This window comes from Limulus polyphemus, unplaced genomic scaffold, assembly GCF_000517525.1.
Source record: "Limulus polyphemus unplaced genomic scaffold, Limulus_polyphemus-2.1.2 Scaffold1745, whole genome shotgun sequence".
Taxonomy (NCBI): Eukaryota; Metazoa; Arthropoda; class Merostomata; order Xiphosura; family Limulidae; genus Limulus; species Limulus polyphemus.
In genome coordinates this window covers 1-12,796 of record NW_013667355.1, presented here as the reverse complement: position 1 = coordinate 12,796, position 12,796 = coordinate 1, and the positions used below count along the sequence as shown (strand labels likewise).

The 12,796-nt window shown below is 32.0% G+C and overlaps 1 protein-coding gene across 1 annotated transcript in view; it reads right to left on the bottom strand.

Annotated features, from left to right (window-relative positions):
- The window catches only part of LOC106464793 (microsomal triglyceride transfer protein large subunit-like), a 28,662-nt gene extending 21,179 nt beyond the window's left edge, over positions 1-7,483 (bottom strand). Inside the window, exons 1-4 of the mRNA XM_022392588.1 lie at positions 7,268-7,483; positions 5,792-6,007; positions 2,628-2,744; positions 1,755-1,900 (exon numbers count right to left, since the gene is read on the bottom strand). Coding sequence (XP_022248296.1) covers positions 1,755-1,801 — 47 coding nt within the window. The 5' untranslated portion in view covers positions 1,802-1,900; positions 2,628-2,744; positions 5,792-6,007; positions 7,268-7,483. The remainder of the gene's footprint in view (positions 1-1,754; positions 1,901-2,627; positions 2,745-5,791; positions 6,008-7,267) is intronic.
- Between the last annotated feature and the right edge of the window lie 5,313 nt (positions 7,484-12,796).

Genomic DNA, 12,796 nt, shown 5'->3' with positions numbered 1-12,796 from the left:
AACTACTTATTATCAGCTATGAAATTGGAAAAAAGGACAACCCTTTAAAGATACATCAAAAACTGAAAAGGTTAAGTTTTAAATACTTGATTCATTATTGGTCATAAATTTACTCAATAATCATAAAATCTGATTAGCAGTAGGTACGTTTCAAACAGGATTTTTAAATCATTATAACTCTAACTATATTATTTTTTTATTAACAAACTATGAATTATTAATATTTTATCTAACTACTGTTTTCCTGTATTTGTTTAAAAACATCAAATTGTTTTTCTTGTACATGGAGGTATGGTGTATGAAACATTAGGTCTGAACAACATGAAACAAAACTGAACTGCAGCACTCTCTTAAAAATAAGAATACCCAAAGAGTAAAAATATATTAACATAAGCATCCGTCTTAACAGTTTCAACAAACAATATTCTTATCTTCTCTTTTTTGTAAAAAGTATCTAAATTTTCAATTTGAAACAAATTTGATTTTGTTTGGCTATTTTTAAATATATTTAATTCACACTATTTTTCAGTGCAAAATAGTTAAAGCACCATAATGATATAAAACAGAAAACCTATTTTAGTAGCATTTACTATTATATATAGGATACATATAATGCCTAGATCTAATTCATCCACTGGTACGTACCTTTATAGCTACTTAGTATCTATAGTACAAAATTCAACAAAATGTTTAAATGCACATTTTAAACAGCAAAAGTTTACAAGAATTGTTAAAAAATCATTAATATCTAAAAACCTTCTTTAATGAAACAACAAACAGGAAATTAATGTATTTAAAAACTTCAAAGATACACAAGGTTTCACCAAATGTATTTTTATGCAATTTCGAACTCTATAAATACATTCCTGCTCAGTTGTTTTAATAAAGAATAATTGTTAAAAACTTTGAAGGTTGATTTAAACTTAGTGTCTACTTCTTTGTCAACATACTTTTTCTTAAACAAAATAACCCCTCATTCTTAGCACTTGCAATGACTCAAAAGCTAATCTAATACACAGATGAGTTAAAAGTACATATGTAGTTTTAAACTGCTACCTCTGAGAAGTTTTATAAGCTAAGAGATTTTTGTAAGCTTCAAAGATTCTTGGCTGTCTATATATTTACATGTCCTAGTAGATAAAGACACAAAAACCCAATTAACCCCAGTGCTTTGGGAAACAGGTCATTTACCCCTGATGAAGGAAAGGTCACTTTCCAAAAGTGGTCAGATTATTGGGTTTGTTTTTTGATACTAACTTTTTTCTGTTGATCTTGTATTCTTTTGAATATCATAAGGAAGTTTTAGTGAAAATATCTAAAAGCTCCGGTACAAAAACAACAACAAACAAAATGGCCATTTTACCTCTTTCACACACATACAGCAATGCCTAATGAATAGCAACATAAAGTAAATAATAATGTCACTGCCTTTCCTCTGCATGCCTAATGAGTACATCACAATATCAGTCAGTGGTCAGATATTAAAAATATCAAAAACTATCAGAATTCATCTAAAAATCTTCTATATTGTTGAATTTGTTCTATCTCATTGAAAATCGTGAAACAATCTTCCTTAAAACAGGAAAATCCCAAGAAGAAAGGGAAAAATTAAGTCTCTTCTTATCATCTTTACTTACAAGGAATTCATTAATAACAAAATGATTTTACATTAGAAGTGTAAATTAAATTTCATGACACTTTATATTCTTAATGCATTTTTTGTTTCCTTTTGAGACATCTTTAGAATAACTTACTCAGAATCCAGACTAACTGCAGCATCACTCCATATATTTACATGCATCTGTATATTTTCATTTCCTTGAGCTGATTTCACAATTCCTCCATCAAGAGCTAACTCGTACACAGTTTCAGAACTGGTTGTTACAGTTGCTGATTGAACCTAGATATAAAGCAGAACATTATATACCAATGCTAGCCTAGACGTACAACACTGCAGACAGTAACATAAACCATTTTTCAGCTAGCTATAGAAACTTGGATACTGTGATGTAGATAATATTTATATACACACACACCTTTATATACTTTCATTCCAAAGAGAGGTTTCAAGGCTATTCAGTCTTCCTCTTCCTCCATGATAGCTTCAAACATAAGCCATCTTCATGCAAGTATGTGTTGATAATGTCACTGTTAGTTATCGATGATTTTTTCAAATAAAACTTGAAGTTCTTAATTACATATCCAGTGATTTTTTTGTCACTTTAGCACTTAAGCTACCATATAACACTGGTAGAGTGTAATTGCTGAAATAAGTATCTCAACTGGACCCTATGTCCGAAATTATGGGTTCATTAGCCATTCTGTGGCATTGCAAGGAATCATAACCCAGCAATCTTCTACTTGTAGGTCTACAAACGTTTTAATATCAAAGCTAAAGCATCTCACTATAAATTAAACTTAGAACAGTAACGTCAATATAAGTAGAGGACAAAGATATTTGATTAGTAGCAAACAACATATCATACTGTAGATATTATGTTTTAAAACTAGACACTCTTATAGTTGCATCATAAACTATATGTGCTATTCTGTTGACAAAATGTTGCTAAGCTAGCTAAGCTTATATTAATGTTGGAAATGCATGGATAATGTCTACTTTATCTTACCTCATTAGAATGACTGAATTGACCCTCTCTTTTAGGATGGACACAGTAATGTTTTTTTTTCTTTATAAATGACCCATCTTGATCATATGACACTTCACATCTTCCAGATACATCTTCCTGTAAAAAAAAAAGATGTCTTCTATACTAAGCTCCAGCATTTAAACTACTTACTTTATAAAAAAAAATCAAAGAACGGTGGTTTTCTTTTGGGTGTTGTGGAACGTGGGCTGGTAAAGGTAGGGGATGGGTGAGGCTTTCGGTATGGTTTTTCTGCTTTGAAGTGATAGTAATCAAGATAGCAGCCATGGGTGAGGATGGAGTCTGCAGTTATCCTGGAAGTTGCGACAACTTTCATGAAAGTGGAGGGTGAACCAGTTTTCTTTGATGAGATATGGTGGACTGCGTGGATCGTAAAGTTGGTTGTAGTTTTGAGGGCTTGATGAATTTCCTCTGGCATAAAGGATAAGTGGACATTTCTGAGAAATATTGTGTGAAGACTGGCATTGCTTTTAGGGGTTGGCAAGTGATGGGTGGGTTTGAAAACCAAGGGGAGCGAAGGTAGCGGAAGTATTAGAGTGTCTTGGGCTGTAGGAGTATACCTCCCTTGGTGGTATGGTTGCATGTGGCTTCAACCAATGGTAACCATAGGTTGCTCACCCCTAATTCTGAATTTCTGTTTAGTGAAGCTTTATTGTGTTAATGTAGAAAGATTCTTTAATTGTTTTCCAAAAATTGTCTGTGTCAATTATTGTAGTTTTATCCCCCTTTATTTGATGTCTAGTTGACGTGGTGTGTTCTGCAATGGCTGAATTTTGTTTTTTCATGAGTTTCATGCTATCTTTGTGTTCTTTCATTCTTGCCCCAAGTTGTCTTCCCATTTCTCCAATGTATGTTTCAATGCAGGAATATGGAATTTCATAGATTATATTTTTGTGTTTTTCATATGTAGGTTTCTGTTTAGTTTTTTACTAGAAATTTTGTATTTAGGGGAGGTAAATAGTAGTAGTGGTGTTCTTATTTTTTCTTCCTGTTGTGATCTTCTTCAGGGAGTTCTTGATGAAGGTAGAAGTGTAAGCGTTCTATTTAAAACACTCTTTTAGCATTCTGTTTTGATGGATGTCTCATCACAAATATTTTCTGCTCTCTTATTCAGGCAATGGAATATATGTCGTTTCACCAAGGTTGTATGATAGGACTGTAAGTGTAGGTATCTGTCAGTGTGGGTGGGTTTTCTGTATACAGTTATGATGATTTTTCTTCTTCTTCTTCTTGTCTGCTGATGAGTTCAAGAAAGAGTAGGCTGTTGTGTTCCTCTATTTCGATGGATAAACAACCAATTATAATACATCCTCAACAACCCACCAGGATACCATAAAAGACCTGCAACAGCTTACAAACACAGAACTGAAGACAAAAGATGGAAGACATTTGATACAGTGTCCTCTAAAATTGTGTTTTTTTCTATAACAGTCAGTTGCTGTCCATTCTAGTGTATTCACGATGAATACTCTGCATAAACAATCTTCAAAAAATTTGTGGTTCATTATGATCTTGCTCTCAAACCAGGATTACTGGCTATAAGCACATATGAAATTGTATGTTAAGATGGCCTAAACAACAGACAGCAGATTGTTAATTAGTTTGTTGTTAAGCACAAAACTATACAATCGACTATTTGTGCTATACCCTCTATAGGTATTGAAACCTGGTTTTTAGCATTATAAGCCTTCAGACTTACAACTGAGCCACTGGGGTGAGAGGCAGCAAAAAGTGTACAGTATTCCACTCGTTTTAAATAATTAAAAAGTTGTAATGCATTGGCGGTACACTCAAAACTATTATCAAGTTCTGATGCAATAGCTGACTATGAGAATTGTACTGGACCAATGCAAACAGACTGCAGCAAGTCATGGCCCAATAAAGGTTTCAACAAATTCAGAAATAAAGTTCAATAAATTTGTTAAGTTACATTTTCTGTACACCATGTATTTTTGCATTAGTTTAGTTTATTCCACACAGGTATATATTGTGTGAATAACTAAACTTCTTTCTTGACTTAAAATTACCTAACAATATGATATATGCTTCATTCTAATTATTTTCGACTTTGGCATAAAATTTTAATTTGATTAGTCGCTGGTTCACCACATAGTTCTGAGACCCTTGTTTTTCTGGTATTGTATTTCCTCTTCCTTTACTTAAAGATAAAAATATATGAAAAACTACTATCAAAACTAAAGAATAGGGAAAATAAATAATTAACTGTAATTTTAAAACCTTATACAAAAAAAAATTACACATTACCTCCTGAACAACTTAATACTAGTATTTCTTGAAGACCAAATATCAACAATCTCATTAAAACCAGTGAATTTGACTGTTAATTCTTATGGCACAAAAGTGTTCCTGTAAGATTTTGCATCCTACCACCATATAAGATCTTATTAATGAATGCCATATGTCTTCTTCAACTATAAGTATAAATAATAATAATAAAATATAAAACTAAAAGAGGTCACTAAGCTTATGTGTGAAAGTTATTCTCATGGCACTGCAAAAAAAAAAACATTCATAAAAACTCTACAAAATTCTATGGTTGAGAAAATACAAAAATTTATTATTACTCTGAACTTATTTATAATCATAAGACTAATATATGCACAATATATTATCATCCACAAACTAAACTTTGTTGTTTGCATTTTCTCTAATAAAGGGACAGTTTTTCCCAAGAAGTTTTCACTATACTCAAAAACAAGTTTAAAGAACATTTCTTTAAATATGTAAAGATCACTTTCCAGTACTACCAACAAAATATCTGCAACCAATTTTTAAATTTTAAGTAGCAATAATGAAAAAAACAATTATATCTGCATAACTAAGCACTGAATCATAGTAAAATTCACATGCTTTATAAATTTATTACAGATGATAGACTTAGAAGGTAGTCAGACCAATTCCATTTTCATACTATCACAAATATCTATACCCACCAACCTCACCATTCAAACTGTACAACAATCCACCACCTATACTATTATAACACCAACAATTAACAACTAAAATCTTACTTGTCAAATGATGATTGAATATCAAGTGGCTATCACCCCTTATTTTACTACTGTAGCTTTGTTTTTAATAATAAGCAAAAACAAAATTCTTACCTCATTAAACAACCCTTGTTTTGCTGGGAGCTGCAGTAAACTAGCCACACCTTTCTTCAAGTTTGTTAAAGTTAATGATTCTGTTACAGTGAACACTTTCTCAACTTTCCCTTTTCTCCATAAAACAAAGAGTGGATATTGTGTATGCTTTTTCACAATAGAATCATGAGAAACAAAATTCTCTGAAGACAAGATTAGCAGCCGAGGTTCCAGAAGCTAATGATACAGACAAAACAATTTTAAATTCTCAATTTCACAACAATTTACAACTCGTACAACTGCTAATGTATAAAGCATATGGTAATTATAACCATTAGGAATGTTGTCACTGATAAAAATATATTGATGTGATTCTACCATGGCAAAAGGTTCAACTTTAGAAAGCTTTTAGGCCAGTGGTTTCCAATATTTTAACCACCAAGGACCCCATTTATTATTATTTTTTTCCCCCACAGTCCCCATGTTCTTGAAAGATTCTGTCTACCCAACAAACTGTTTTAGTAACTAATAATTAACTCATATTAATGGCTTTTCTTACATACTTAGAGAGCCAGAAAATTTGTGACAGTTATAGCACAGTCTCAACTTTTAAAGTGTTATTATTCTGTGTCCTTCCATGCATTATTTAATTAAAGAAAATAGCTCACAAACTAACAGTATTACCTTCGCAGACCCCAGGTTGGGAACCACTGTTTTAGTCTTTATATGAAAGCTGTCCCAAAGATATTATTTTATAAATGTATCAGTTTAACCCATATATTTAAGTATTTCAAAATATATTTGAAAAGATTATTGTAAATTGTCTTTCAGTAGTTTGGGTCTATTAAATCACCATACTAAAATAAGATCTGTATTCAAAGTAATTTGTGAAACCTAACTCTAAAGTACCTCTTCTTGAAGGCTCTCTAATAAATATCTGTCACATAATTCATTAAATATCCAACTATCTTATGCAAACTAGTTCAATGACAGGGTTAAATTCAAGAATGGATACTATCTGTGTTTTTGTCGTTTTTTTTAATTACAGTATGCAAAAGCTGCCTATGAATTTAGTTTTTAAGAACAAAATAATAAAAAACATTATGTAACATTCAACAATGATATCATATTCTATAGGCATGGCTGATGTTTATCACCTTGTACTCCCTACCTTCAGCAATAAGTTTATCATTTTATATAGTACAGTTTGTCTTTAGTACTCTATAGAAGTGTCTGATTTTCAACATTGTTTTACTGATTGGTTCAATTCATTGTCTTAAAATGTCAAGAAGTTCCTTAGGTAATTAATATGGTGATTCATTATGTAAATTGCATTTGATAAACAATATTATATTTTAACACTATTTAACATATCTTAACAAAGTACTGCAAAACCATACAATAACAACAACAAAAAAACAGCAAAAATAATTATTCTTTCACTTTGTGAAAAAAAATTGCTTTAGATATATTGAGCTCAAATATACAGTAACTCACCTCAATCTTAATCAGATTTTCTGCCGTGTTTTCAGGATTCTGCCAAACATTTTTCACCTTAACCTGACTTCTTAATTTATATCCAACATTTTTTCCAATGCTCTTATTTGGTCGTAGCTCACTTTTAGCTTCATTCAACTTGACATGAGTATCGTATTGGTAAATATAAGTAGTCCCTAGCTGGTACTGGCTAGTTACTGCTACATGAGGATGAAATAAAAAAAGGCATTATAACCACATAATTCAGGTACAAAATATCGAAAAGACAAAATTATCAACAGCCCAAAACAATAGTTTTGAGTGATAGTGAGACTATCAATGCACTTTATTTATTTTTTCTCTACAACTGCGTGATCAAGTTCAGGATTGTGTTTTCATGGCAAAATTTAATTTACAAATCTAAATAATCTGTAAATTTTTTTACTAAGTGCTGTTTCTTATTATTACACATAAAACAATTGAAACTAACATAACATTTTGGGACACCATGGACAATTTATTTATTTATTTTTTTTAATCTTAAAGCCAGCCCTTATCATTCATATACTTATCAAGCTTTTTCTTAAACTCACTTAAATTTACTGTCTCTACAACATCTAAAGGCAACCCATTTCAAAGGCCAATCACCCTGTTAGAAAAATGAAACTGTCTTAGCTGAAGATGACTTCTACCTTGCCAAAATATATATTTGTGTCCCCTAGTCCTAGTATTCTCACTGTTAAATATGAAAAAAAGATAATGCATCAACACTATCAATTCCCTTTACAATCTTAAACAACTCAAACAGATCCCCCCCCTAACTCTTCTTTTTTCAAGAGAAAACAATTTGGGAGATTTCTGCCTCTCCTCATATGACAACCCCTCCATCCCAGGTACTATTCTAGTAACCCTTCTCTGAACCCTTTCCAACAATTCAATGTCTTTCCTAAGGTAAGAAGCCCAAGACTGGACACAATATTCCAAATGTAGCCTAACCAGTGACATGTGCAATGAAATTATAACCTCTTTAGACTTGTACTCAATATTTCTGTAGATACAACTTAAAATCCTATTTGCACTACCACTAGCATCAGTACACTGCTTGGATGGCTTTAGAGACTGATCAACTATTACTCCAAGATCCCTTTTCTCCATAACACTGTTAAGGTTATTCCCTTCTAAATTATACTTATAATTACAATTATGATGATAACCCACATGCATTGTCTTGTATTTATTATAAATAAAAGTTAAAACCCATCTGCCATATATTTGCCCAACTCACTACATGATCTAAATCCTTTTGTAAAGCAGTGGCATCCTCCTCACAGCCAGCAACACCTTAGACCTTAATATCATCAGCAAATTTAAGTAATTTATTGACCATTCTTTCATCTCTTTCATTGGTGCAAATCAAAAAGAGTAAAAATCCTAAGATTGAGCCACGAGGTACCCCACTTGTGACATTAGTCCCGTTTCACTGAACTCCATTTATAACAACCCTCTGCTTTCTTCCATCCAGCCACTCTTCTATTCAATCAGCTAACTTATTCTCCACACCTGTAGAGATATTTTTGTTTTACAAGCCTTTTATGTAGCACCCTGTCAAATACTTTCTGAAGATCCAGATACATCAGATCTATACCATTACCCTTATCTACATAAGCAGTAACCTTTCCAAAGATTTTCCTTTATTGAAACCATGTTGACTATCCAATAAAATTCTAAACTTTGTTAAATGACTTTGCAAAGCATCCTTTATCAGACTTTCCAAAACATTTTGCACAACTGATGTTAGACTAATTGGATTATAATTACTGGTACAATTTTTATCACCTCCTTTGAAAAGAGGAATAACATTAGCCAACTTCCAATCCTCTGGCACTTGCCCACTATTCAAGGACTTACAAAAACTAGTAGCAAGTGGCTCACATATCCAATCCTTAACCCCCTTCAAAGCCCTTGGGGAAATATTATCTGGTCCAGGAGCATTATTGTTCTTTAAACTTCCCAACTTTTCTTAGTAAGCTCAGAGTTAATGTAATCATCTTGTTTTCATCCATCAACTGTTCAAGATGAAGAATACTACTTAAATATTTATTAGTAAAAACCCACAATTAAGCAGAATTTAATAACCCAGCTATCTCATAATCATCATATACCAGCCTTCCTTTATCATCCCTCAAAGGTCCTACACACATCCTAACATTCTGTCTACCCTTAATGTATTTAAAGAAATCCTTAGTGTTAATTTTTAAATTTTCAGTCAAACCTTTTTCACACATCCTTTTTGATGTCCTAATTTCCTGTTTGACCAACTTTCTTGATATTCTATGATCTTCTAAATCTCCTGTCAAACCAGTTGATTTAGATTTCTTAAATCTGTGATGCTTTTCTTTAACTTTATCCCTTATACCCTTTATGAACCAACCTAGCTTTTTACTTGCAGCTTCCTTTTTCTTTCTATAAGGAATATGTTTATCTTGATTATTTAAAAATTTATCTTTACAGCTTTTCCACATTTGATCAGTGTCTCCATATAAAGCATAATACCATTTAGTTACAAACTGGAGAAATAAATTCAGCTGTCTATTTCTCACATTTTTCACATGAACTTTAAAGAAACTCTACAAAAATTGAATTATTCTTATGATGCTGGGAGTATCAATGTTTAAAAGTGTAACATCATACCATACTTACCTGTTGTATGTGCATGTATATATGTATGTGCGTGAAGCCTTAAAATGTTTCAACAAAGCAACTGAGATATACAATATATTCAGTATTCTTATGTGATACAGCTATTATACAATCTAGAATTATTTTATAGAAGTAAAATAACCTACAATTAGTATCTACTTGATTAATTATATAAACCCCTTATTAAGATATACATAATTATTAAACATTATCACACAATTCAATGTATTTCTGCTATTACATTTCTTAATTTGAAGGCAAATTGATCATTACCATGGTCAGGAGATATGCATATTCAAAGGTTTTTCGAGTTTTAATGCCAAGTTGTGGAATTTATTGAAATATATGTAACCTTTATCTTATACCCAAATAATATTTTAGTTTGGTAAATCAGTCACAAAATACACAGAATTCTTATGTCTAGCTTATCATGGTCTTGATTTTACCAAGCTATCCTTGTGAAACAAGTCTTCTTCAAATACTTAAAAATTACTACCTTCTCTTGTGATGACTTAATAAACTGTTTTTAAAAAGAAACCATTTGTACATTATTAAACAGACATAAAGTGCCAAACAAATTTAAATATAGTTTTTTCCCCTGATTCCAGCATCCTTTGCTCATTTATATAGCAACAAATGAAGGAATGATAGAATCATGTTTACTTGAAAGCAGAGTTGGATCAAATAAACAGTTTTTTTAGTTATTTTAATTTTAATGATATTTAAGTGGCATTATAGCCATACTGGTCTTCTTTCTTAAATTCACCTGTTGTGGTTATAGTGTTTGCTAAGATGACTCTTTTACACATATGTTTGTCTTAAGCATGTATAGTGAGGCATACTGATAGTAACCTTTTACAACTCAAGGTTTGCAATTAAAAACTGTCTTTGGATCAGCCTTTTACACTCAGGGCTGAGTGTGTTATATCAAAATGATTTTGAATATGCAAATCAACAAGTCACATGACAGCCACACTGATACAAAATCAAGGTGGAACAGCATTTATCACAACTACATTTTGGTATTGTTTCACATTTCATAGGTAGTGTGGTGTCACCAAACAAATATCATTTTTGAGAAGGGTTTGGAACATATTTTCCAAAACAAAGTATTCATAAACTCAAATGGCAAAGATGTGTTTAGATTGGAAATTTAGAATTTCCACAAGATTAATATCTCTTGTACGTAATGGCAAATGTGGAAGGTGTTAAAGAGGACATCGACATGTTTTTTTGCATGAAAGCCAAGTGATTACTTTAATCAGGGCATTAAGAACCTGATTGTAAGATGGAAAAGCATCATCGATAAGAATGGAGACTATTTCAATTAATATGTTTTGTTTTGATATACAAGTTGTTCAGGTTTTTTCATCTAAAAAAAAGTGACATTAATTTTTTGATGACCTAATATATGGAAAGGAGAGTAGCAACAGATGCTGATTTGGCTGACTGTCAGTCATATCATTATTTTAGATTCTAATCTGGCCAGGGATCCATATCCAGTAATGGCTTAAGTAAGTCACTATATATGGTACACTAATAATTCTGTTCAGTCCCTATGTCATCCAAGATAAGTGATAATGCATCTTACAGGAAAACTTCAGAAGAAATCCTGTACAAAATCACCATAAGTCATTGATGAGCCAACTGAATCACTTGACTCTGAGCAATTCACAGAAAAAGGGAATGAAAGGATAGTTCAAATGATGTTCTGACAAAGTCAAAATTTACAATCAAGGTATCTGGCTTCTTATGGTAACTTAAGCACAGAACACAGATGGAAACAGTAACAAGTACTGGCAGGGTGGGCTTGCCATCAAATGCACCATCTGTCATAAATAACAGACCAATCTTACTCAGCATCGCCTAGATACAAAGGCTAAAAGGAGGAACAGCAGACTACCTAATTGCATAAAATCACAATGCTAAGACAGGAATTACAGCTATACAGCATATTTAAGTGTAGTTGTACATATTTGAAATATGGAGAAGTTCAAAGGACCTTCTGTACACACTTTCAGATGTAGAAATACAAAAAACTCCGAGACCTAGATGATGCACATAGAATATTTCTAATGAGCATCCCTGGCCAAAGCACAGATCAGAGTACTGAAGTCCAGCTTTGGATATGATAAATGCAAAACAAAGAGCATCTGTTTACTCCCTAGGTTATTGAAGAGAACATACAAGAAATTTAATGCCCTTGCACATTTAACCTATGGTTGGTTAATATGAAGAAATGAAAGTCAGCTTACTGTCACACAAAAACTCTAAGAACTTTGTTTCTGCTACATCAGGAATCTCACATACAAAACTATGGGGTCTGGATACAAACTCCATTGGTATTAAAAGCAAATGCAAAATGTTTTGAATACAGGAAGCTGCTGTAGTCCATTCACATATTCACTTAAGAACAATTTGGTGCTGTCTCTCTGACACAAAATCTGAAACTGATCAAAACAAAGAAGTTTGAAACAGATGGAGGAAGTTGTTCCATAAGATTATTAGTTTGTTGAAAATACTGTGCTAAAACCACAGCTTTCAGGCATGCCCAGGTCATGTATGAAGGATTGTGAAAGCACTGAACTAACACAGATCTCTGCAATAAAATTTCCAAATAAAAATAAGAACATAATCACATAACCCATACTTCCACGTAGTATGAATAAAAAAACAGATTCTCCCAATTAACAAAAGCTTTCCTGATTTACATTTCTAGTTTTATTAGAAGGTCCATGTTGGATCTTTACGTGTGAAAGCTACATTCTGTAGTGGAAAATTAAATGATTCAGGAAATACAAGAGATGAAACCATTTATGCAATTAGTCAAAACAACAGAACTATAATAAA